Source organism: Acanthochromis polyacanthus, chromosome 6 (assembly GCF_021347895.1).
Source record: "Acanthochromis polyacanthus isolate Apoly-LR-REF ecotype Palm Island chromosome 6, KAUST_Apoly_ChrSc, whole genome shotgun sequence".
NCBI classification, from domain to species: domain Eukaryota; kingdom Metazoa; phylum Chordata; class Actinopteri; family Pomacentridae; genus Acanthochromis; species Acanthochromis polyacanthus.
Window position 1 is genome coordinate 24,091,740 of NC_067118.1, and position 26,967 is coordinate 24,118,706.

At 40.0% G+C, this 26,967-nt stretch overlaps 4 protein-coding genes across 4 annotated transcripts; 2 read left to right on the forward strand and 2 right to left on the reverse strand.

The window, feature by feature from the left end:
* The first annotated feature begins 3 nt into the window (after window positions 1–3).
* On the forward strand, window positions 4–6,046 carry atp6ap1b (ATPase H+ transporting accessory protein 1b). Its single transcript, XM_022189824.2, has 10 exons — window positions 4–697; window positions 2,307–2,427; window positions 2,780–2,854; window positions 2,950–3,143; window positions 3,232–3,269; window positions 3,383–3,468; window positions 3,594–3,817; window positions 3,947–3,982; window positions 4,679–4,913; window positions 5,045–6,046. Exons 1-10 carry the CDS (start codon window positions 516–518, stop codon window positions 5,255–5,257), a joined length of 1,404 nt encoding a protein of 467 aa, XP_022045516.1. The 5' UTR covers window positions 4–515; the 3' UTR covers window positions 5,258–6,046.
* Window positions 6,047–13,204: 7,158 nt separating this feature from the next.
* LOC110948333 (protein pitchfork) lies at window positions 13,205–17,691 on the forward strand. Its single transcript, XM_022189821.2, has 5 exons — window positions 13,205–13,461; window positions 13,638–13,736; window positions 16,037–16,170; window positions 16,242–16,359; window positions 17,583–17,691. Exons 1-5 carry the CDS (start codon window positions 13,330–13,332, stop codon window positions 17,646–17,648), a joined length of 549 nt encoding a protein of 182 aa, XP_022045513.2. The 5' UTR covers window positions 13,205–13,329; the 3' UTR covers window positions 17,649–17,691.
* Window positions 17,692–17,776: 85 nt separating this feature from the next.
* Window positions 17,777–25,092, reverse strand: taf8 (TAF8 RNA polymerase II, TATA box binding protein (TBP)-associated factor). The gene is made up of 8 exons (XM_022189819.2): window positions 24,915–25,092; window positions 23,391–23,550; window positions 22,263–22,361; window positions 22,121–22,183; window positions 21,508–21,632; window positions 21,251–21,398; window positions 20,958–21,100; window positions 17,777–18,262 (listed from the first exon to the last, which is right to left on the reverse strand). The coding sequence occupies exons 1-8, from the start codon at window positions 24,960–24,962 to the stop codon at window positions 18,122–18,124; spliced, it is 927 nt and encodes a 308-aa protein (XP_022045511.1). The 5' UTR covers window positions 24,963–25,092; the 3' UTR covers window positions 17,777–18,121.
* A 659-nt stretch (window positions 25,093–25,751) lies between these two features.
* On the reverse strand, window positions 25,752–26,648 carry g0s2 (G0/G1 switch 2). The gene is made up of 2 exons (XM_022189775.2): window positions 26,534–26,648; window positions 25,752–26,392 (listed from the first exon to the last, which is right to left on the reverse strand). Exons 1-2 carry the CDS (start codon window positions 26,587–26,589, stop codon window positions 26,020–26,022), a joined length of 429 nt encoding a protein of 142 aa, XP_022045467.1. The 5' UTR covers window positions 26,590–26,648; the 3' UTR covers window positions 25,752–26,019.
* Between the last annotated feature and the right edge of the window lie 319 nt (window positions 26,649–26,967).

Sequence of the window (26,967 nt, forward strand, 5' to 3'; positions counted from 1 at the left end):
CAGCTGTGTGGATGGGAGTAGCTCTGAACACACGCAGGCCTTTTCACAAGAGAAAGAGTTATTATTCATAAGCATTGTTATTGCTAGTGTTTGTTTCTCTTTAAATGTGCTTATAAAAGTGCCACATACGGATTGTGAGACGTGATCACGCGAGAAGTGGAACATCAACATGTCCGGAGTGAACCAGCACCTTGGACAGCTGCCAGGTGCCACTGAGACAAAACACGGTTCAAATGCATCACATTATAAGTGGTAGTGTTATGGGACCCAGTGTGGTTTAAAGTCAGAGCATTAAAATGGGATGCTAAGCTCAATAATGAAGCAGAATTAGCAATCGAGCTGGGGAAAAATGTTCTGGCAGTAGTTTGATGGCAGAAGCTGGACTGTTCTATAAGTTGCTGTTTTTTTCATGCCACCATGACAAGAAAAAAAGAGGGCAAAGCTGCAGGCTGTCGTGAAAGTCAGCTGTGGGCAGGGCAGCTCAATGAAAGAAGCAGGAAGTCCTTCATCCGCACATGACCGTCAGCTGGTTGGGCTCACGTGATCACAGCGTTGCGGAAAAGCTACACGAAAAAATGGCAGAACTGAGGTGCTCCGGAAGCTCGCGATTAGCAGCTTTCATTGCGGTTTTCGTCGCTCTTTTCGCTTCAGGGACAGCCACTCCTCAAGTGCCGCTTCTGCTCTGGTCCAGTGATGGGTAATATGTCATTTTTTTCTCTTTAATGCTTCAGGGAACGCTAATTTCCAACGGTCAGCGACCGCTGGCTGTCTTGCATGCTCATGCTAGCACTTGTGGCTAACTTGGTTTCTGTTTTGATGGCTAATTTAGCGAAAATTCACGAATTGAAGAGTCCAAAAACTAAATTTGTTTTGCTTGAGGCGTAGAGTTTTTCTCAGTTGTCGAGTCATAAACTGTAGTCATGGCTAGTTTTTTCACAATCCTCCTCAATCAGAGTGACTCTCTTGCCTTCGTTGATGGTCGGTGCTGCTAGCAGACATGTTTATTACTATGATTAATGTGTACAACTTTATAGCTGCCATTTGTTGTTGGGCATTAATACGTAATATCACAAGTGGTAGTGGCAGTGGCATGGATAAAATAGAGGTGCACCCTTAACCCTGCAGTACTGTCACCACTTTAACACATTTACGCCACCGGCTGAGTCTGACAGACCAACCACAGTTCCTTAATCTGAGCACACAAGCATCAGACAGACACAACAGGCCACTCATACAGAAAGAAAATGTGGAAGTACTACTGTATGAGGTGATTTGGTCAGAGGAAGAGACCATTCCTATGGGGACTTTACAAAATGTTGAAGCTAGCACTATGCCGATGTTGTCAAATGTATGATACTATGTCAGCTTTGGTTATTTACATTTTACATAACTGCTATTTTAATTGTGATCCCAGTATAAACACCAGATGCATATTTTACTGCAAAAACACCTGATTTTTTTTACTGACAATAAGCATACAATTTTGATAAGAGCATATTTGACATTGGTAGGTTATTGTAGCTAATTCTGAATGAGAAGTTAAATACAAAGCAGACTTTATTGCCTTTTGGTCTATGCTTTTGATATATGTTCTGAGTGAGTGGCAAGCAGCCTTTTAAAGGACAAATAAAGTTCTATGCAGGACAGTAATAACTCTTGTGCTGATTGTAATGGATGTTTTAGAGCTGCAGGTCAAATTGACTTGTTTCAGAATTTGAAAATGTGGGAATAAAATTTGTTTTCACAATTAAAACTTCCACATTTTCAACATTTTTGGGAATTGTTTTGGTGATAAGAAAATAAATGTTAAACAAATAATGTTTCTTTAAGAGCATTCGGAAAAAAATCAACCAAAATCCAGCAAATTTCGCTGGATTTTGGTTGATCCCCCCACCCCACCCCCCAATGTTTCTTAAAGAAAATATTAGAAGTTTTACTGATATATATGTAATCACTTTAGATATTTTTAGGATTTTTTTTCGAAGATTTTATTCATTTTTTGAAAATATTTACAGTTTTAATTTTTTTTTAATTTTTTTTTAATTTCTTTCCAAATTTGGGGATTTAAAAAAAAAACTTTTAAGGGAAGCTTTTAAGGATTTTTCTTCCTTAAGAGTTTTGCAAATTTTTATTAATTTAGGGTTTTTGTTGGGTTTTTTTTGTTTGTTTTTTCGCTGAATTTTTGGATTTTTTTCAGACAAATGAACAATATTTTTTGGTGCCTGTAAATGAGGACAACAGGAGGGTTAAATGTGTGATACTAAATGTCACAATGTGTCTTTTTTGTATCTTGTCTGTATGTTTAGTTTGCCACCACTGACCTCAACCACAGCCGGTCACATCACAACCAATGACCAGCTGAGTGCCTATCTCACCTCTGCCTTTGGCTCTGCCTCCCACACTGTATTGCTGTTCCTGCAAGACAAGGTCAGCACCTGACATACTAACAGCTAATTCCTGCTCTGTAGTAAATATGCTTCAGTCCCCAAAAGGATTCTCTGAAAGCTAGTTCTGCTTCGATATGCAAGTTGCCTAAAATAGTATGAAGTGGTGGGTTAGTATGAATCATGTGTAGTTGCTCAGCAGACCCATGTGACACCATAGCAATCTTCTCATTCTGGTGTGACAATGAGCTTTGGCATTACTTCCCAATTCGCAGTCCCTTCGCAACACATTGTCCACGTCTTTTCTCTGTGGTCAGGGGTCATTGTTGTAACTGATTCATGAGGTTGGTTGATGTTGTAGTTTTATTGCAATTTTTGCATTTGTTTGTGTTCAGTTAAGCAAAGATGACTTCACGGTCTTTGGGGGAGTTTTTGGAAACAAACAGGATAGTGCCTTTAAAAACCTTGAGGTAAGTTTTTTTTAATGTAATATATTAGTCCAAAATTAGGACTATTTGGCCAGAAAAATAAGACTGATCATTTTTTTCTCCTCCCTTCCATCCAGGCTGCACTGCATTCTTCTTCCTCATCGGTGACAGTTCCAGCACTGGAGTGGACAGACTCCTCTGTCATCCTGACTCTGCTGCAGGAGAAGCTTGGTGTTTCCCCTCTGCTTGTAGATGCAGACACGCTGTCACAGCTGAGCATCAACACGTCTGTCAGCAATCTACTGCTGATCAGTTTGCCTTATTGTAACGGGTGAGACTTCCTATGATCAATTCTTCATTTTTAAAATTAGATGTTGCCACACTTACTTTAATTTCCTTTTTTTGTTTTTGTTTTACAGTTTACACAAGTCTTGCAAGGAGGTCCTACAAAACAATGGTACATTTTAACAGTTGAAGTGAAATGTAAAGTTATTGGTAATCAGCTGCATCGAAGTATACCAGTTTTTGACGTGTGTAATTTGTAACCCAAATGTATGTTGTTGTCAACAGATGAGACTATGGGGAAAGTGCTGAATGTCATGAAAGCCACAGATGTCCCATACACTGCAATATACACTGGACTCCAGCCGTCACGAGTAAGACTAATATCTTACTCATTATGCACATTTCCATAGAATAACTGTATACAGTTGAAGTTGTAATACACTCTGGATGTTTGATTGGCTATAATTTGATGTATAGTATTTTGAATACTTTGTAGGTGATTTCAGAAGCATCCGTGCCTAACCAGCCAGTGGGCCGGTCGTTGCTACAAGCACCTGCAAATGTTACATCTGTGATGCCCATCGTCTTTAACCCCTCAAGTCCTTGCATAATGCTGTGGGCTCAGAATCTCAGTGTCAGCGTCTCAACCGGTTCGTGGACCGACCTGGCTGCAGACGAACCTTCCTTGGAGGGATCCATGTGTAACGAGACTGACTCACTGTAAGATGCGATTTTGTTACTCCATAAAATTATCTAGACTTTAAAAGTATTTTCTGTTTACTAAATAACTTGATTTTTACGTAATGTAAGAAAGAAGTCATTCAAATGTGTTTTTTTCCCTACCTGTAGGCTGGTGCTCACTTATTCATCTGGCTATGTACTAAGGTAAGGCAAAAATGAGCATATTTAAATAAAATATGCTGAAACATCCAAGTCTTGGCAAGGAAGCAAAACTGTGCATTTCCATAAATGTCAAACTATTCTGTTATACCTTTGTGTAAATCCCCTACCAACGTGGCCTTAAATTTAAGTGTTTCGTTGTTGTAAAACATTTTCTACAATCTTTGAAAAGGCAAAACAACTCTGTAAGCTGCTGCAGAAGGGCAGGTGGCATTCTTCAACGTTTTTCACCTGCTTTTTTCTTCACTTAAATCTCAAAATAGTCCATAGTTAAGTGTAAGTGTGCCGGGTTAGTGCCATGTGGCATCTGTCTTTTTTTATGCTACCAATAGGAGTCGCCAGAGTCAGGTATTTTAAAATCCCATTCCCAGGTGTGTAGTTATACTATTTTTTTCATATAAGTTTTTATGAATTTTTAACCAACGTAAACAAATAGAGCAAGAAAATACAGAAATTAAAAGACAAACTAAAAAAAACAACAACCAAAAAAAGGAGAGTGTCTGTCTCCTTACAGACATAGCTGAGGTGATTCTGGCAGAGATAATTTGTGTAATTAAACGATTAAGACCTGGCTTAATGACTGCAGTCAAAGTGTGTCTCAATTTGAGCGATACACGCTGATCTTTTCCACGGATATGATTTCATTAAGACACTCAGCGTCTTTCTTTTGTTCATCTTCAGGTTCGCCATGAGTAAGCGCTTCTATCCTGTGTCTGCACGAAACTGGTCCACTGTGGATGCTGTGCAGCTGCAGTGGAATGGTCAAACTGCATCTTTCAGCGGGACACGCAACATATATGCCCCTGCAGAGTATTCCTTCCACTGCCAGTCCGTCACCAACTTCCGAGATGCCCTGCTAGTCCCAGCTTCCGGTCAAAATACATCTGAGTGGAGGCTCAATTTTGTCGACTTCCAGGTACGACTGTAGTGCTCTGTTTTCCAACCTGCCACTCCTGCAGCATCACATCAGTTGCTTTATTTATGAAGAGTTTGAAATAACTGGCTCGTTGAGAATTTGATGCATGTTTCCTGTTTTTCACGATACAGATTCAGGGCTTCGGTTTGACCAATGGAACAAATTTCTCCTATGCCAGTGACTGTGCAGGATTCTTCTCTGCAGGGATTTGGATGGGGTTGCTGACCTCATTGCTCATGCTGCTAATTTTCGTGTACGGTCTGCACATGATCATGCAGCTAAACACCATGGATCGATTCGATGATCCCAAAGGGCCATCGATTTCAGTGCCTCAATCGGAGTGAAACACTTCTCACGAGCAGAAACACACTCACACACACTCCTCAGTCTCCCAGTGCTTCCTTGTAGATTGTGGACCCATGACAATGTCCCCCCCTTTTAAATGTTTTCCTTCCAGCATACTTGCCAGGAAGACCAACCTTTTCTTCTGAGATGCTCTGCTGTGGTTGATTCTCCGAAGTCTTTCCAAATCTCTGTTTGGTTACGGTTATCTTTCAAAGCACATTCCATTTAATTTCTCCACATTTAAAATTGCCAAAATAGGATGCAACTTTTATTTTCCATCAATTTTGAGTGCATGTGCTTAAAGATGTTTGTGCTAATAATATGAAGAATTTGCACTCTTACCAGAGAATGCCTTCTTTGCCAATATGAATGTGATCGCTGAATGCTGTAGGACCGTTTCAGACCTCAGTTTTTACTTTACTTTTTCCAGTTAAACTGTAATTTAAAGACTAATAGTAATGAAAGAAGTGGTTGTGTCTAAACTACTATTTGTAATGAACTCTGAAGTGTTGCCTTACAAGAAGTATGCTAATACTTCCTCATGGAGTTAGTTCTGTTGTCACTTGTCATGGTTAAATCACACATGTACACCAAATGCAATCCAATGGGAAATAATTTATTTATATAAGAGTTTTTCTTCTTAATCGGCTCCTTACGTTTGCTTCAGGGTCATCAACTAATTTAATGACTGTGCCTCGGTCCTTCTTTTATCAAAATTATTGGTGTGCAATTGGCACAATATGTACAGTACACTGCCTGAAACTGCAAATAAAAATCTATATATAAACTGTCATGTCACTTTTTTAATAGCAGAGTCCTGCAGCGGTATTTATGGTGTGATACAAGAGTAATGCTAGATATTAGATACTGAAACCCTATCAAAATGATCTAAAATACTTCACCCATTCAATGTAATATTGTAGCTACAACCCTTTGGTATAAGTAAATAAGAAACTTGGCCTAAACAATTAAAATATTAAAACTAAGACCACACAGCATTAATAATTATGAAGATAAACCCGACTCATTTTGAACTTTGTGAAATTAGGTTGTGAGGAGCCAGTAGTGATGAGGGGATTACTCCTGTCAGTGTGGAAGGAACAGGTGAGCTGCTGTAACAGAATGTGTGAACAAGCAAGCATTAGTTCCAATATAACCACTTTCTATGCCCAAAAAAATAGCAGTGACCCGTTTTATTTTTGAATCATTGAAACTAAGATAGTAAATACAGGAAGCCCACAAATGAATGCGAATAGAATGAAAGTAATATGAAACTAGAAAAGCACTCGGAGAGCGCATACCTCCGCTAGGCCATCTGTTTGTCTGTCTGTCTGTGAAGAGCATAACTCAAAAAGTCATGGACGGATTTTCACCAAATTTTTACAGGATGTCCAGAAGAGCAAAAGTAACAATCGATTAGATTTTGGAGGTGATCCAGATCACCGTCTGGATCCAGGATTTTTTGAAGGTCTCTGTCCAATTGAGAGATGGCCTGGCGGCCATCTCTCAATTGACAAGCTCGTCTGAAGAATTTTTTCACATATTGAGAGGTCTGGTATACATAATATATGAGACATATACCTTGCTTGAAGCTCAAAATATTATGTACTATAGACCCTTTAATGATCCACGTCACGAATGACGTCACAGCTTTAGCTGAAGGCAAAAGAGGAAGCCCGCGGCCGTGACCGAAAGGCGGAAGACTGAGGGACTAGGCTCTATCAACTTTTCTAAAATGTCGTCCTGCTGTGTTTTTGGATGCCAGAATAGGAGGAATGACATTGGCGAATGCAAATTAAAGTTTTATAGGATTCCACCGAACACCGAACACTCGTGCTCAGAGGGAACGAAGACAGTTGTGGTTAAATGCACTGAGGCGAAAAGACTGGACAGAGACGATCAGCTGTAGTCAATTCCAGCCATTTTCAGTACAAAAAATCGCTAATATTCTATTTGTAAATAACAAATATTCAATTCAGTTCAGCTTTATTCCAGACACTGGGTCCAAATACACACACCATAAGAACAAGGACACAACAAGACACAGAAAAAAATACAATCAAAAACAATAACCCGTTAAATATGACGAGAAATACAAGGAATATTGGACGCGCATCGCGAGGTGCATTTCCTTGAAAACGACCTATTCGTGGATTATATACCGACTTCAGGACATGTTTTGGACAAAATAGTTTACTGGCTTGTGTCGTCTGGATGTCCAAGGTTGGATTATGGCCGTTTTTTGTGGAATATTTTCATCTCTGTGTAATAATGAACCCGGAAATGTGAGTCGCGCTGTGTACGTTAAAGCCGTGTACAGAGAAAGGATGGATGGATATTCATTGTTTGTCGGACAAATGTGTTTATATTACCCGCTGTGGTAATCACATCTGAAAGTGTTTTATACCGGCGTATTAATCTAAGCTTTCCATCGGCGTATAGTGTTTATATAATCGCGTTGCAGCCTTCGGACATTCTTTAAATTGCTATGCAAATTAGTAAGTGTACGGCTGGCGGTACACTGAAGTTTAACGGGTTAAAAATGCTCGAGTTTGCAGCGCAAACTCCCAGTCCCGCTTGACTTCTCGCTCCTCTTTTGCCTCCAGCATAAGCCCCGCCCACAAAAAACGTCACAATGTTTGTAAACAAATAAAGGGTCCATATACATATTTTTAGTCCTGAAAATTTCAAGCAGATGTCTTGAGAGGTTCCTGAGATATAAAGTTGTGAAAACTGAAAACAATTACAGACGGAAACTTAAAAACATGACCCTTGCCCCTTTGTGTGCCTGTAGAACCATGAGGATTGGGTTTAAGACCTCAAAATTTTGGCTTTCCCAATGAAATGTACCAAAAAATGGCACAAAAAAATATGAAGCAATTTTGAGGTGATAGGTGCAACCACTTCTCTGGATTTTTGTCTATTTAGTATGGAATGACCCTATATTATGACGTTTTTAGAGCGACATGCTATAATATGACGTTTTTAGAACGACATGCTATACTATGACATTTGTTGGGCGACACACTTTACTATAGGCTTTTTTAATTGACATATTACTATGACTTTTTTGTTGTTGAACAGTTTTAAAAATTGCTGTACTTTTACTTGCACACTGAAATATTATTCTATGGCATTTCCTAGACAACATATTATACTCTCATGTCTTCTTGAATGACATACTATTTTGACAATATACTGCACTATGACATTTTTTCAACCACATATGATACATTACAATTTTAGGCAACATCCTATCATTTTGCGCTTTTTGAACCACACAATCATCTATGGGGGTTTTTTGCCAACATGCTATCCTATGAACTACAGGCCATATTAACATCCATCAAAATGGAACTGCAGACAGTTAAATCTGAGCTTTCGGTCAGTATTTCAAACATAAAGTCTGACCTGGGTGTCCTAAAGCACTCTGTGGGTGAAACGGAAACTTCACTCTCCACATCACCGACGACATCGTCACACTCCTAAGCAGAGCACCTGTCTGCTGAACAGAGAATAATAAACTGCTGAAACATTTGGTCTGTCCTTCTGGAAGTGAAAGCTAAACAGGAAGTGGTTCACTGAGGATGTCGTCCATTCAGTCTCCTTCTTCACAACCAGATGAGGTTTTCCTTCTGTTGGCTTCACTCAGAAGATCCTCACAGTGAACATGAGACACCTGGTATGAAGACAGACGTCACAGTATCAGCATCAACAGCAGAGGTTCATTATAAAGTATCCCCGGAGAGATTTCCTGTGTCATATATATTTTCCAAGCACTGAAAGACAGAAAGGCCTGTAGTCGCTTTAGGAGAGAGGACTTTATTATCCAGCTTATCTGTGGTGCAATTTAAATGTAATAACTGTAGTGCTAATCATTACTTTGGACATATTCTGGGAGGTTATTTTTCAAGTCTACACTGCAGGAATATGCACTACAACGTGAATCAGTCACTAAACGTTAAAGTACACTAAATGTTAACGATTAGAGAGTAGATATACTGTTTTCTCCAGCTTAACTTCAGAGACTCAGCAGATATTCAGGATTACTGACAACACAGAACCCTTACTGTTTTAATCACATTTAGGTTTTCTAAGCGTTAATGTGAACCAGCGTCTCCATGAACAGTTCTATTAACTAAATGCACCACATTACACGAACACAACACACTTCAGCTGTTTGCATGAAACTTAACACAAACATCATTAGCTTAATGCTACATTAGCTTCAGGCTACGACTGAGCAGCTAGCTTGGTTAGCATCGTGAACATTAAAGCTAATATTTACTGAATGCTAACTCTTTTCTCTGGTCAACACACACAGAAATAAACTCCACCAACGTCTGGAGTGCACGGCACACATGATATGTGGCACTAAAGCTGCATATAAATTGCATTAAAAGTGGCACCGATATGAAAATAAGCACTTACTGAACTATCAGAGTCCTTTCAGTGTCTACTGGTAGAATCAGCCGAAGGTAGAAAACTGGTTAAAACAAGCCACCAGGCAGGAAAGCTGTCTGTGGAAAGGGTTCTGCTGCTCCACCGATAAACAAGACGACATGGTCATCAATATCCCCTGCCACATGTGATGTCTATGAGTCTATATCCAAAATAGTGACAAAGGGCCATAACTCTGTTTATTATTGCACAGGTCTCATTTTCAAACTTGATCAAGGTGTCCATGGTGTGAAGCTACACACTAAATTGTTAGCTGTAAAATTAAACGTTCACTCACATTGTGTGCATCTCCTGGGGGCTAAGCCCCCCTGTCCTGAAAACCTACTGCCGCCCCTGCAGCAGTTTACAGCTTGTCAGCTGCAGTCGCGTTCTGTCGCTAATTACGGGCTAACCGTGAATGCTAGCTCAAAAGTAACCGGATGGTGAGTGACAGGATGAGTCACGGAAGAGGTCGGTATATTTAATGTTGCTGTAGAGTGAAAAATGACCGAGAAACGGCAGTATTAAAATCGCTGTGTGTGAAGCAGCACAAGGCATAAATTTGCATTGAGCCTTATGGAGGGCGATTCAGGTTCCCACGTCAATTAAGGGCTGGCGCGTGACGTAACAAGGTGCCAGGTGAACAATGTCGGACTCATATGAATGTAGAGAGTCTTTACTATAGTCTGTGAAAGGATTGTCCTTGTAGTATGTACCGTTTGGCCAGGATGGCGATTTAAGTTTAAAAAAAAAAAACGGACAGATTTTGTCCCTCTCCACACTCTAGCACCAGAGGAGCACATGCTCGAACATGGGATTTTTTGCTCAACCTCGGGGTTTTTGGAGGCTCCTGTATGGAAAACCATAAATCCCACTGTCACAATATGTACATGCCTGAAAAGCAGAGAGTTGGGGCTTTTTTTAAAGACTAAAATTAAGTCTGTAGGTGAAAGTATGGCGAAGCAGTAGCGTTTGGAAAACAGTGCATGACATGGTCATCAATATCCCCCGCCACGTGATGTCTATGAGTCTATATCCAAAATAGTGATAAAGAGCCATAACTCTGTTAAATATTATCGCACAGGTCTTATTTTCGAACTTGGTCAAGGTGTCCATGGTGTGAAGCTACACACTAAATTTCGTAATCCTAGCTGTAATAGTTTCCGAGAAAAGCTGTCCCCTTCATGTCGGACGGACGCACGGACGCACAGACGCACAGACGGACGGAGGCCAAACCTATATCCCCCTTTTCCACTTCGTGGAGGCGGGGGATAATAAACAAAAAAGTGATCATATCAGAGTTAATCCAAACGAGGAGAGCAGAGTCTTGGCTGTCTCCTCCACAGGCGTGAACTAACTGTGACGTCACTCATTGGTTTCAACGCCGAGAAAATGAAGCCCGGATTTTGCTACTTCCTGGTCGCCATTTTGGATTTTTTGCAGCCAGTGACGTAAAAAGCGTCATCAAACAGGCTGGACCGGAGAGCAACTAGGGGCAGGACCCATAGACATATATAAAGAGTAGACGCCGCATCGACCGCTACTGCCTATCGGGGCTGACGAGCGGTGGGGCCACCATCTTGGACCGGTCACCCGCTCCACTCAGCGCTGTTTGACAGCGCATTTAATCTATCTTAACTCTGAATATTAAACTGATTTTCACGCTTATTAAATTTTTTTTATTTGCTGCAAACGACATACATGTATCTATGATACAGGACAAATGGTTCGGCATATTTTAATATTCATAGCGGGATTAACAGTAATAGAATATTCTGATATTGAGCTTGATTGTAGACAGGTATTTTGCAAACACTGTAAACACACACACTAACATATGTTAGAGAAGCACACAATAGCAGTAAAGTCAATTATTTTAATAATTTGAAGAGACAATATATAATTACGCTATATACACATATATAAACAAAATACTGACTAATGAACACATGTTTCTATATAAAACAATAGATTTCAGTTATATATCAGAGAAAATGAATATATATAAATCATAGATATATATAATAGATAAAAGTTATATATCAGAGAAAATCATACTACATATAGAAATCATGTATGGAGTATCAATATAATCAATATATCAGAAAACATAATATATATAAATCATATGTGGAGTATTAATATAATCAATATGTCAGAGAAAATTATTATATAAATCATATCAATATAATTCATGCATATATATTAAAAAAAGATATATCAGAAAATGATATATAAAATAGATAAAAATAGATAAAAATGCAATAGCTATATAGCTATAATAGTTATATATCAGAGAAAATCATCCTACATATATAAATCATGTATGGACTTGCAAATTCCCGTGTTGCCAGCCGAGCTCCACGGTGCCAGTCAGCGAGCACAGCGGGCACTAGAGGATGCTGGGCCCTCAGACCACTCTCATTACATCTCTTTCTGAATGTTTGATCAGAGACATTCACACCAGTGGTCTGCTGGAGGTCATTTTGTAGAGCTATTGCAGTGCTCATCCTGTTCCTCCTTGCACAAAGGAGCAGATACCTGTCCTGCTGATCGCTTGAGGACCTTCGACAGCCCTGTCAAGCTCTCCCAGACTAACTGCCTGTCTCCTGGAATCTCCTCCATGCGCTCGAGAATGTGCTGGGAGACACAGCAAACCTTCTGGCAATGGCACGCATTGATGTGCCATCCTGGAGGAGTTGGACTGTCTGTGGAACCTCTGTAGGGTCCAGGTATCGCCTCATGCTACCAGAAGTGACACTTACCCTAGCCAAATAAAAAACTAGTGAAAAACAGTCCTGAAAGATTCAGAAGGAAAAAAATGTCAGTGGCCTTCACCTATAAACTCATTCCTGTTTTGGGGGTTGTCTCATTGTTACCCCTCTTGTGCATCTGTTGTTAATTTTATGAACACCACAGCAGCTGAAACTGACTAAAAAGCCCCTCAGTTACTTACTTGACCAGATCAGTATCCCACATGTTTCACTGATTTGATGCAATACTTAGATTAAAAAGTGTTCCTTTAATTTTTTTTGAGCAGTGTATATTGTTTTATATAGAAATATGTGTTAAGATGATCGGCAACCTGATCTCTCATTATGACCATAAAAACTAACGAAAAAAATATATACAGTCTATGCACCGTACTCTGTTTGGCTCCACATTTAGTGATGATCCACTTCCGGTCTCAGGAAATGAAAAACCGGACCTTTTTTCTTTTCTGTCTCTTACTGGTTTTATTTTTTTGTTGTTGTAAATATAAAATGAAAATCAAAGCATTTTTAAAATTTCGTATATCCCTTTGATCATTAAAAGGAAAAACGCCTTGTATTTCAATTTTTGCAAACGAAACTCAAATAACCACTCCTTTTTTGTTTTTCAATACCCGATTCAGAACGGAAAATCCATTCACCAAAAATATACACGGACCAATTTTAAATTAATACAATGCTTTAGATTTAATGACTTGCTTGAAGTTCACGTTTGTTGCTTTTTGTCCATTGGTTGCCAGGTAACACTCTCTTGTCACATGACTGACTAGCGGTAGTTATAGCCAACGCTAACTGTGTTGCTAGCTTCTCTTTCTCGTCCGGTTTTTGTTATTTACTTGCCAAGAAGTTTGCTTCAAAAAATGTCTAGAGCTGCTGGTAGGTCTCAGGAGAGCAAACTAGATCCCCTTTGTTCTCCGTCACACCGGTCTGGAAACCAAATATCCCGACAAGGAGCGCCGCATGTCGGCCCGGGTCACTATGACAACCATAAGGTTTGTGCCTTTCATACTAAGCCAGGTCTCGGTGGACTGAAGCGTCACACATGTTTTTAAGTACAATAATTGTTTGTAACGCCTTTTACATACATTAACCGGTGTTTTAAGACCATTAGCTTTTTGACGATGTGTTTGTCCATCATAAGGTCAACCTGTTGTGGTTTTCTTCACAGATTGGCACCATAGTTTATGACTTAGAGAAGAGACCTGTGAGTAAGAAAGGATATTCTCTGTGTGCGAGGACTGCAGCGCGCTTTCCACCATGTAACAAGGTAAATGTTGCCAGTGCAGGAAACCATATTCTGGTTGTTTACTTTGATAAAACTACTCAACTACAAGGAAATATCCTGCATGAAAAACCCGGCTTAAGTAAAGGTATAGCGTTGACACCGAAATTCAGTTGAAGTATTGGTTAAGTCCCTCTGATTGATAAATTACTGTACCAGCCGCAATTAGATGATTACTAATGAAGCATCAGCATGGCAGCAACAACTTCTGTAAATTTAAGCCAAACAAAAATCTTTACCTTAATACCAGGAATATTATCTGATTTACGGGCCCTCAAAGTACAAAAGAGTGGGTCAGAAGTATGTGCTTTTTAACTAAAGTTATTGTTAATGTAAATAAATAACAATAATTTGAACCTGAGGGAGTCAGGTGAGCACCGTTTTTTCATGGAATGACCTTATTCGGATTCTTTACTTAAATAAAAGTACCAGTACAGTGATGTGACAGCACAGTATTGCCACTAAAAATCCTGCATTGAAAATCCTACTTCAATAAAAGTATATAAGCATTAGCAGCAGGAAGCAGTTAATGCATCAACATCCTGCCCTGGTTTGGTTCTTCTTATTTATATGACATCTGACACCACTGGATTATTATCAGTGAAGCATCAGTGTATCAGCAGCATGTTGCTGTTGGGGCTGATGTCGGTTTGAACTACTTTATGTTAAGATACTGGATCATTTGACCATTTGTTTCATAGAAACCATGTGAGGAGTTAGGAGGGGAAAATCACTATTTGGTGGAGCTGAAAACAACTCAGACTTGTGAATTACGAGAAGCCGCAAATGTTGGAAACTACTGGTTTATCTTTAACAGCATGTCTTGTATTTTAAAAGGTTGTATAAAGTCTGTATCGTAAAAGTAAGTAAAGCTGTCTGATACATTCAGTGGAGTAGAAAGTACAAAATCTCCTTCTGAACTGTGGAGAAGTGGAACTATAAAGTAACATTTAATGAAAATGCTCACCTACACTACAAGCACTACAAATTTTACTCAAGTATAATACTTCAGTAAAGGCACTGAGTTACTTTTCATCCCTTCATCTTAAAGATTTACCACAAAGGACCTTCCTGCTCCATCATCGGTGTACTGTGAGCACATTTAATATGCACAATAAGTTACAGTTAGTCATCATGAGTGCTACTCCTGCAGTGACAGAGGAAGTATTTACATCTCATCCCAGTGGTGTAAAATAACTATGTATATTCACTTAACTACTGTACCTTATTACAATTTTGGAGTGTTAGTACTTTATTCAATTTTTTCCATTTTATGCCATTGCTATTGATGTATTTGAGTTTTTATTCCACTACTTGCATTTGATAATTTTAGTTACTAGATACTCTGAATATCCAGATGAGTAATCCAAAATTTTATCATCAAATTAACTGTAATGTATTATTGTACATAATACATTATACATAACAATGTATGTATTATTATTGTCACATAGTGACACCTCATTATTAGGTTAGGATTTATTGAGTCCTTTGCAGGGGCAAATTTACAAACTACCCAGCAGGAAATACAATCATTAAAATCAGCCTCACCATCTCTAGTGGCAACAGTAAAAATAATTCGAATGTAATAATATAATATACATTATTCTGAGATGGGTCATTTGCTAAATGAGTACTTTCCCTATGGTTCTTTTAAGTCTATTTTGATGATAATACTTTTGTACCTTTTCTTAAGTTAAAATTTCAATGAAGGAGTTATGTTTGTAATTTCTACACTATTGTACTCGGGCGAAGGCAGGGGACACCCTGGGCAGGTTGCCAATCTGTCGCAGGCCTACATATACAGACACACAATCACACTCACATTCATACCTATGGGCAATTAGAGTTATCAATTAACCTCAGCATATTTTTGGACTGTGGGAGGAATCGGAGTACCCGGAGAAAATCCACGCATGCACAAGGAGAACATGCAAACTGCATGCAGAAAGATCCCAAGCCAACCCCGGGATTTGAACCAGGGATCTTCTTGCTGCAAGGCAAAACTGCTAACCACTACTCCACTGTGCAGCCCATCCAAAAACATGCTGAGGTTAAATGGTAAATCACCGTAAGTCAGCTGGGATAGGCTCCAACACCCCCCGCGACCCTAGTGAGGATAAAGCGGTATATAGAGAATGGATGGATGGATGGATGATTTTGACCACTCATTTTACATCAATTTCCTTTGAGTCCCGCAATCTAGTGGAGGAACAACACTAACTGCTGGAATGCCTGTTTAATGTGTCACATTCAACTTAAAGATGTCTTTATGATGTCATCAGGCAGCGACCCCTTCACCGCAGCAGTACCAGCAGGATCAAGCCAGATCCAGAGTCATCCCTCCTGGTAAAACACCTTTCAGCTCAACCACACAGAGGTTCAGCAGCATGCCAAGTACAGCCGAGGACAGTCCAGGGTGAGACAGAGTCACACAGCTGAAATGTAACACGACTGGACTGAGCTGATAGCTGTTATTTTGTGACGCAGGCCTGGAACGTACGCTCACGATGTGGTGACAAACAGGAAAGTGAGCTGGCCGATGTGCTTTGGGAGCCCAGACTGGTCCAGACTGCCTCAGATTGACAAGAAGTCACTCAGGGTAAATGTGAGTGAAGCAAATCTGTGAATTTAAAGACCTTATTGTTTTGGGACATCCACTTTTAAGGTAAAAGTAGTGAAACATTTGGGATACAAACATGTGGAATACAATGAGGATGTTTCACACAGTTTTACTACTTTTGTTCAGTTAATGCTAAAACGCCACTGATAAAACTCCATCAGAAGGCAGATTAATGTTGGTAAAAAGGTAGCCAAATCTGTCAGTCAGCAGAAAGATTAAACTTAGACATTATGTTGTTTGTTCAATCCACATAAAACAGGGAAGTTTAAATCTGGTAACATTTTTTGGATCTTGCATCCTGGACCATTTCTGGCCTGACTTCCAACAATAAAGCGCACTGTAAGCAGCAGTAGTTATTCCCAGTCACAGCGACACGTGAACTGTGAAATCCTGTCTCAGAGTAAAGAAGACAGTCATCATAGTGTTTAAATCTGAGAAACCTTCCAACTTGGAATTGTTACTCAAACATCTTACAGGTACCTGAATCAATTCTGTTTGTTCCAACATAAACATCCATCCATCACTTAATCCTCATTAGGGTCACAAAGGGACTGGAGCGTATCCTGATAGACTTAGAGCGAAGGCAGGGGACACCTGGAGAGGTCACCAGTCTTTTTTACCCGTTAGAGATTCCAACTGAATGTCTGTGGTCAGAAGTCCAATAAGTCAGAAATACATTGCTGTTGAGTAAATCCCATAAATCTTTTACTATACATCTTAAACAGACTTAAGAGGTCTGCTTCCTGAATCCTTTACAAACTTTTACACAACTGCTGCTAAAGATGCAGCTTTTTCTCATAGGAATTATACAGTCATTCAAAAAGAATGAACCAATTTCATTACTACTACTATTACAACTCTTATTTGATGTTTAAGGTCATTGAATGACATCGAGTAACAACAGCTATCAACTCAGTGGATCGTGATATGCTGATATGTGTCTCAGAGGAATTCTCTTATGGCATTGACGTTGCCTGTGCTGCAGGTGGTGGCCACATTGAACACTTGTAAGATAGGAAATAAAGGTTAATTGTGAGTAGAATACTTGTGACTTGGCAGGAGTTTTCTATTGCTTTTCCTTATTAAAATATTGTGTAATGAAACTGGTCCATTCTTTTTAATAACCCTGTATTTAATGGGATAAATGTACATTTTTCAGGATACATGACACAAAACCTAATGATTGTCATTTTATTTTCTCTCCTCAGCTAACCGGTAAAAAGGAGTTCCTTAAGCAGAGGAACAGAGTGGCCTACCTAAGTCTGTACTATTAACTCTAAAGCCGACGAATAAAAACCCATCGTGATGTCGACACAAGACAGTGGCTGCAACTTTTGTCCGTAACATAACAAAGCCAAACGCTACTTAATTTGACAAAAACTGTCAAGAAAAACTGGCCATGTCAGAGTTAAAAAAGAAACGGATCTTTCTTTATTCACAACATGACTGGATTCATGTCAGGTTACACAGTCAGAGGACTTTCAAAACAACAAATATTTTAAACAAGACGAGTGCTTACTGAAAAAGTGACTGTTAACAAAACTTATCTTCAACACAAGTCAGTCTGTACGTCAGAGTCAGCAGCAGTACTGGTCCTTCGATTGAGAAATGGCAGCCGCTAGTCCCGGCTCACAAAGCAGTTCCAACACAGAGCTGCTCCTCTCTGTGGAGGGAATCAACGACTAGACTGCTGAAAGCACCAACCACTGGGGCAAATATGAGTCTGGTGGTTCAGGACGGCCCTGATTCATTTCTTCCTCCTCACTTTGGGTTTCTTCACCGGCCGGAGGTATGGGTTGTCGATCACGTTGTCCTCATTGGCCTTGGCTGATGGAACAACGCCGCTGGGAGGAAGCATGGAGTTCTCTTTATCAGCTCCTGGATCATCCTGAAAAATGGAAACGGAGGCAAAAATGGAAGTGAGCGCTGACCAGTCATTATGTCATAGTCAACAATCATTTTGAAGAAATAGTACCATGTTAGGGGAAATATTGTTGTTTGCTTTCTTTATGAGACGTGTCGATCCTCAATCATCCAGTCATGGTAGTTTTCAGGGCTTCAGTAGAAGGCAACCAGACTTCCTTCTTGTTCTTGAAGATGTTTCACCTCTAACCCATGGGACTGACAGGGAGGTCCAGGTATTTACTGAGGGCAACCTGTGGCTCACTACTTGAAGCTCTCATGATTTAGGGTGTGAATGGGAGCATGTGCTTAGAAAGGTTTGTTGTAATTTAACATGAACTGCTTCCTTCTCTACTTTCCTAAACCATCTCTCTACTCTGTCCAGAATGTGGACTTTTCTGTCTTCAAGGGAACGTCCCTCCTCCTTTAGATGCAGGTGGACTGTTGAGTCTTGTCCTGAAGAATGTAGAATGAACACATTTTTGTCCCAAAATGTTGGGGGATCTGACGTGAACTGGGATGTTTTGTTTAGAGAAAGTTTTTCGAGTTTTTCCTCAAACACCAGATAGCCTGTTTTTTGTGTGCATAGAATAAGTGGTGGTCAGGCAGAGGTCTAGCTGGGCACACATCAGATTAGGGGTAAAGTTGGCTCTATTATTTAGGAGCTAGTTTTATTGCTTTCTGACAGTCTCTGCTGCCTCAAATGTAGGTAGGAATGTAAAGTGAAGTGCCACTAAAAGATACCATAGTTTAATTTGAAGCCCCTTTTCAGTTTTTGGATCTTGTTTACAAAATTGGTGAAATTTTGGATGAGGCTTTCCAGTATAAAGCCTGACGAAGCCACACTCCTTTCTAAGGGCTGAAAATGGAGAAAGTTCCTGACCATCTACTGTGAAGAAGCCACACCATGCATATATGAACTTTTAAAGACAGGAAAAGGAGCTCCACTCAGACCTATTATCAGCATCATTAAGTCAGTCACCAAAACAAATTCCAAAATTCTGATTATTCTTACATTTTTTGCCAATAAGTTCCACTTCTGCCGATCAAGCCCAGTGTTAACATCCCTCCCCAGACAGTGTCACCACCTTTCACACCTTGATTCATGTGAGTTTCAGGTGTGTACCAGCCCACAGGTGGCCCTAAATACATAGATACCTGAAACTTCCAACCAGTCAGTCAGAACAGAGGAAGTCACAGATGAGAGGTGAAGCATTTTCAAGAACCAAAAGGTCGTGTGCCCTCTGCTGCAGCAGTCAGGATTTCTTGCAGAGAGTTTGGTGAAAACATTGACTCTTTGACTTCTTTGCAGCAAGTAGGATGCTTGAGTCAGAAAGTGATTAGTTTAGCACGTTGACAGGAAGCATGTGGCTGCACAGAGCCTGACTGTCCAAAGTTGACAAATCTGCTTTCAAGCCTCTCTAAAGGTAATTAACAAACACACGTATTGTGTTTAAACCACTGAATAACCAGTGATAATAGCACAAGTTCTAGTTTAACAAGGGGATATGTGTAAACACTAAACAGAAATAGTTAAAGCGTGGAACTTCCTCGAAAATTCTAAATTTCACATTAGTATTTTTGTACGGATAAAACAAATGATAGTTCACAGATGCTAGTAGTCTTATTTTCTAACTTTTGTCTGATCCAGGCTGGCTGCTTCCCTCCATTTCTAGTCTCTATGATAAGCTGAACCAGCCGTCTCTTGGCTTCACACTAAAAGAGCAGATATGAGAGTTGTATCGATTTGAACACAACGTCTCAGTGACAACAAATTCCTCAGATCATATAAATGACTTGTGCGCTATAACATGACAGTGCTTACTTGTGAGACACCTTAGTAAAAGGGCATCAAATCAAGCCCAGGCCATGCATGAATAGATTCCTTCTACCCCATGTAGTTCTTGAGGAAATCATCTCACATTGGACTAGAACAAATGTTCTATTATGGATACCTGGAGTAGTGGGTGTGCGTCCTTAATTGTTTGAAGAAATCTGCCCCTTGGTTCCTGGGAAAACTACCCACAGGAGCCCAGCACTTTCAGTTCCCATGCACTGAGACAAAGATGCTTTCTCCAAAGCTCAGTAACAACCCAATGCAACTGTTGTAGCTAAACACTAAATGACCTTGAAAAGCGGTTACTATGGTAATAAAATGGATCAACTTTTCAACTACAGTGGTTTATGCTAATCTGTGAAAGATCTTCTTTCTCTATCACACTGGTAACAGTAAGAGGATTTCCAGAAAACGGGGATCAGATTAGTCTGATTACCAGCATGCTCAAAGCTAGTGTCATTTTCAGGAATGTGCTAACAATGTTACCACAAAATAAAATGTCTGTGAATAAACAGCTTAGAGAAAAAACATTTGACAGCTAAATATGTAGAAAATAAAAATTGTAATCTACTTGGAAATGTAATTGCAATCAGGCTGTCCTGATTATTGACTACTAATAATCTGTATATGTTGTGGAAAAAATAGAAATGTATCAATATATTCCCTTGCAGATCATTTTAAAATCACTGGAAATCCTCCAAACCCAATCTATATGCTAAACAATCAGAATAAGGTCAGAGTTTGCTATACATGCTGCAATTATGATCCCAGGTCCTCTCAACTCAGAGAAGCTGATGCTATGAACGCTGTAGACAGACACCAGGCTCCAGCTGTGAAGACTCACCGCGATGATGTTTCCTACTGTGTTCTCGCTGTCGGTCTGGTCGTCCTGCTCAGACGAGTCCGTCTCCTCCAGTGTCTGCAGTTCCAGCTCTGAGGGTAGAAGGGCGCTGAGATATGGGATGGCACTTGGCCGGGCTGCGATCACTGAAAACACAGTCACAGGGATTAGAATTCTGGCAAATACAAGGTGCTTCCGTTTGTAACTTTGAACAGAGAGCCGGGTTAAAATGTGTAATCTCACACGCATTACAATCAACCACTGAAATTCAGGCCAGTTTGTTCAGAATCACTCACAAGGAAAGGCAGTGATGTCGTCTTTAAAGAGGCTCTGAGTTTCTCCGGTCTTGGCCATGAAGCGTGTGAGGGCTCGCTCCACATCTCTCCTCTGAGTCGCTGCCTTTTCTCTCACCACCTGGTACTCTGACACAGGCTCTCTGAATGTCTGCACAAAGGAAAACACACCTCAGCATGATAACCTTGAATACAGTAATACCCCCAAAGGAATACTACTTCTTTCAGATTCAGTTTAGTCGTGACGGGTTCTGACTCACAGGTGTTTTGATGTAGGTGTGAGGGTCAGGAAACTCTGGGAAGTGGCTGGGGATGTGAGGTGGATGTGTGCGCTTCTGTCCAGCTGACAACGCTTTGGCAGTCCCAGGCGCATTCGTTACTGGAGCTGAAATTCATCGAGTCCAAACATTTGTCATATTTAAAAACAGTGGGGAAAAATGGCAGTTAATGGTGAAGTTAGCTTTTTATTATTATGTTTAGATCACTGTAAATCAGGGATGTCAAACTCATTCCACAAAGGGCCAGCGTGGCTGCAGGTTTTTGTTCCACCAGCAGCATCACACCAGACCTGACTCATTTAATCAATCGATCTCAGTCTCCAGACAGGTGATTGGTCAGACTGTGTGCTGTAGATATGTTGGAACTAAATGCTGTAGCCTAGAGCACACAGTCTGACCAATCACCTGTCTGCAGACTGAGATCGGTTGATTAAATGAGTCAGGTCTGGTGTGATGCTGGTTAGTTGGAACAAAAAACCTGCAGCCACACCGGCCCTTTGTGGAATGAGTTTGACATCCCTGCTGTAAATACTAAGGTTGATTTTCTTATCCCTAAGTTACAACACTAATCATGGAGAGCGGAGTGTGTACTTACGGGCCGTGATGACCATCCTTTGTGATCTTTTGGCATATACAGGCAGGGTGTCCACATTGAAACCTTTAGTGACACAAACAGGTTAAATCTAATCAGTTCTATGTTCTGCTAGCAACATATGATTCATACGTTGGACTCTTACCCATTTCAATGAGCGTCACGACTGCATCTGGCAGAGTTGGAATGCTCCTGGCTGTGTGTTCACAATATGCTTTGGCACATCGACCAATTTCAGTGATATCTAAAAAACAGAAGCAGAATTTTTCTGAATTTATATGTAACAAAGGGATGACTCATAAAAGACTGGATTGTGGATGCAGGAATCGTTGAGAAGTTTTATTCATGAACAAAGCAAACTTTTAAAAAAACATGATTGTAAAACTCATCCCATTAGATGCTGTAAACGTCAAACACATATAAGGAATGTAAAGTAAAGAAACATGACACAGACACGAACAGCAACTGAACAGGGATGTGTACATGTTGCATTTTTCTCATCTAAATTCTAATTCTGGCTATTTGCTAATACACAGTAACCATCCAGGACACTTTAAATAGGCAAAAGGTTGCAGTTTGACTGAGCCAAAAATATCCTGCTGTTACATCAGATTTTGTTTTTTCAGGTTTAGATATTCGAAATATTTGCAGCAGCAGCCTAATTATTGTGTACATGGATGTATTTTCATGCATATATGTACAACAGAACCTTACTGATAATTTATACAACTACTAAAATCATTTAAAAATGTAGGCCCCACATTTTAATACAACTGCATGCAGTTCACACTTGTGCCTGATATATAAATGCTACTACGTCTGACCTGGTACCTTTACAGCAAAGTTCCCAGGGTGCTCATTTAGACACCTGCCGTTGCCGACAGATTAACAGATTTCTGTCCAGCTGAAATCACTTGTAGTTCAAAAAACTCTTTCCCCTTTCACTGTCTGCACACCAAGCTCTACTGGATTTTATTTTAGAAATGGTGATACAGTTTTTAAGAGAACTGACTGGTCAGTAGGTGTTGTTTTAATACGCCTTCATCTCTTATCTTGAACATAACCTGCTCTGGAGCACGTTAAGCATTCAGGACAAGTTACCACTGAACGTGAACTACTGCCGCAGCACCAAAAACCCCACAGTTTATTGCCTCCATAACCTCAAATCCTGCTCATGAGATGTACTGACACCTAGAACATGCAGCTGAGAGGAAAGTGAACATGAAAACATTCCTCAGTGGAAGGGGGGCTACATTTGAGGATTCATACTTACAGCTCTGCATCATCTCAGTGAGCGTTTCCACTGCTGCCTTCTCTGCACTCTCAAAGCCACTCTCAGTCAGCAGGGCACTGACAACGACCTGCAGGGTGCGACGACGGGCCAGGTGGTAGTTCTCTGCTGGGCTGGAAGCTGCTTTAGTACCACTCCCACGCTGAAAAAACACGGGAAAAAAAACATAAGGACGGCGAGAAGAGGCATCGGAAAAACCAACAGAAAACTAAGAAATGATCAACATGAGAGAACTGGTTCATCACAGCAGGAAATAGACACTAAGAACAGAAGGCCCTTCCCAAGGTCAAATGAACACACAACATTAAGCATCTCACCATCGTATGGGTGATGGACTTAACCAAACGTTAAGGAGCATATGTGCTCATGGTCAAGTGTAGCATTTGTAACAGTTAACAAATAAAGGAGTCTCTTCTTCTCATTTCGCTACTATATGCCACCCTGTCACCTTTCTCCTCCTGTCCATGACCCAGAAATTAATCTCAAAATGCCATCTTGAAGGTCGTTTCAATTTCTAAAAAGCATCTCAAGGACGCACAAGTGCAAAGGCTGGTGCAGTGTCCCCATCCAGTGATAACTGCTCCATGATCACCCCTTACAAACTTCACCTCAGCATGTCGTGTCAGAAATGTCCTTGTACCCTCCACACACCTGCATGTAGTAACTGTTTTTATTTTTTTATATAATATGTATTCAATTCTTCTTCAAACACTATTTTTTCTTTATGTTAAAACATATTTATTAGTACGTATTTTATTGCTGTGTAAAAAGTAAAATTATTACCAGTGTTCCTGAATAATTTGGTTAAAGTGCAAAAGACAAAGTAGCAGAGTTGTATTCAAATCCCAGCCTTGAAACATTTTACCTTGATAAAATTTGTCTTTCTCAAAATGCACTATATCTGAGCACAGGGGGCACCATTCAAATTTCCACAATCTCTGAATCTCTCTCACCTTTACAATTTGTATTCCACTTGTGGATAATGTTAGTCACATTAGGCTCACAATGCGCTAATACGTCAGATTTTAGTCGTAGGAGGGATAATCGTCTTCATAGCTTAACATTATTTAGTTTACTCTTCAAAGCATAGAACAACCACGTAAGACAATTGTAAAAAAAATCACCCTATGGGACCTTTAAAGTAGATTACATGAGTCCATAATTTTAACTTGGTTATTCTCTGGCCACATTTAAAGGCAAACTTATATAGAAATGCAAAAGTTATCTCGCCCCTGTATAGATTCCTGAATATAAACATGGAAGTGTTCATTCATTTATATATACAGACTAGTTGGGTCAAACGTTAACGTAGCTCAAGTAAGTTAACCTTACAGCTTATAAAGAGATGCAATAGGTTGTTACTGGACTAACTGCTAGAAATTTGAAGTTATAAATCCAGCTGAACACAAACGAGCGACTACTCCAGTGTGCTTTGGCTGCTCGCTTAGCACCGGTAGCTGAGCTACATCCTGCTCCTGACGCTGCCTACAAAAAGGCGCTTCTTACCCCGCCTGAGTTCAGAGGACCTCCCGAAGCCACCGCAGGATCCGCCATCCGTGCTTTGTCTCGATTCTCCTCGTTGTGTTGCTTTAACTTAACGTGACAACAAGTTTATTTGTCCAACGACTCGTTTAGCCGCCGTTAGTAAACACCATGGACATATATATGGTGCAGATACATGACGTCGTTTCCGAAACTATAAGAAAATGATCGACATTATATTGAGTGCTGCTCCCTGGTGGTCATCTGTGAAACTGCACCTGCTCAACTGACATTCATTCTATGTATATCAATATCTCATTCTATGATGCTCAGTGTGGATACCTTTTCTCTTATTATTAACTTATTTGTGTGAAAAATGGCAATATTACTAAGCATAAGTTTTTCACGGAGATGATAAAACTGATCAGATTATCATTTTAAGCACTTTTGAATCAAAAACTACAGACCCTAAGTAGCTCCAATTTTTAATTTGTGTCACTTCTCTGCTTTTTTTCTGTTTTATTGGGTTATAAAATTAATATTTTGAATTTTGTATTGCTGGGATCACAAAACTAAGAGTTTGAAAATGCTACGTTGGAGGGTTTTGTGACATGTTATAGGTTAAAAAAATCATTGGCTAAGCAAAAAAATAAGCAGCAGATCAAGAAATAAAGAAAAATATTGTTTTTAGCCTTTGAACTCACTCTAATCAATATGTTTTTGCTAAAGTCTAAATGATCCCTCTTTGACCTGTTATTGTAAAGCCACCTCTCTGAGGAAACCTGCACCCAAGGTTATAATAAAATCATGTCCTGAATCTGTTGTTAGGTGAAAAATACATTTATTAGAATGCATCATGAATTAACTCACATACAATCTTTTATTCTTCCAGCACATTATCACATCACATCCACAAGTATCTGCTGCCCAGCAGCCAGATTTTACTGTAACCTGCAGTTTGCATAGTATCTCATCTCATTTTGCCAGTCAACAAAGGGAACAATGCATGTTTATCTAATCTGAAATGAATGAACAAGCACAAAGGGACTAGTTCAACATTAATTTACCAGTGGTACCACCAGTGTTGTAACTGTGCTGTCCATTTGCATCAGGAGGGGCACATGCTGCTTTAAGAAGCATGTAAACGGTTGGCTGAGTTTCTCCTCCCAGCGGTCACCAGATGTTTGGCCTTGGCTCCAATCGCCAGCGCCTCCGGCACTTCCACCACTTCGGTATGAACCAGGGGAGGCTGGGAATTCAACACCTGCTTCTTTTTCGTCTCGTTCTCCATGACAAGCTCTAATGGTTCATCCTCAAAAGGATCCTTCTCCACAAAGGGCAGGACAATCGTTTCCACCAAACCACCGACCATTCCAAGCATTGCCACAGTGGAGCCGATCATGTAGATCTTCAGCATGCTCCGGCTGGGCCTCTCTCTCAGCATCTCCTTAGCAAATGGGATGAACTCACTAATGCATTCCATTTTGTGTTGTTTGATGACCCTGTTGAAGGAAAAGGAGGAGTGTTTTGTTAGAGGCAACTATCCAAGATCAAGATTTGCCTTTAAAAGCAAAATGGTTTTGGTAAGAGAAACCAAAATCTGTACTACATGCAAAAAAATAAATAATAATGCAGATACTCACTTTGAAGCACACACCAAATCCTTGATTATTTCTTCGTGTTTGGTCTGACCAAGCATTCGCAGGCAAAGAGGAGAGGGCAGATCCTGCAATTTAAAGACAAGCAGAGTCAGTTGACTCCCACTGTGGAGACACAATGCATATTCATGAGACTACTTGCACTGTGAGTGCTTTTTAGAGATTAGGGTTTGTTTGGGGAAAAGGGCATGAGTTTCCAGGAGGAGAAATGAGACAAATACTCCCTGTACGTGACACTGTTGCATCACATGAGGTCTGTATGTGTTGTGAAGCAGATTCAGGAGACTATAGGGTCATTCCATATGAAATCAACCAATTTTAAGAAAACTTCCCACCTGACCCTCTCAGATTTTGCTAAGTTTTTACATACATTTAGTACATTATATATGATGGGAAAATCCAAAATTTGAATGCTTTGT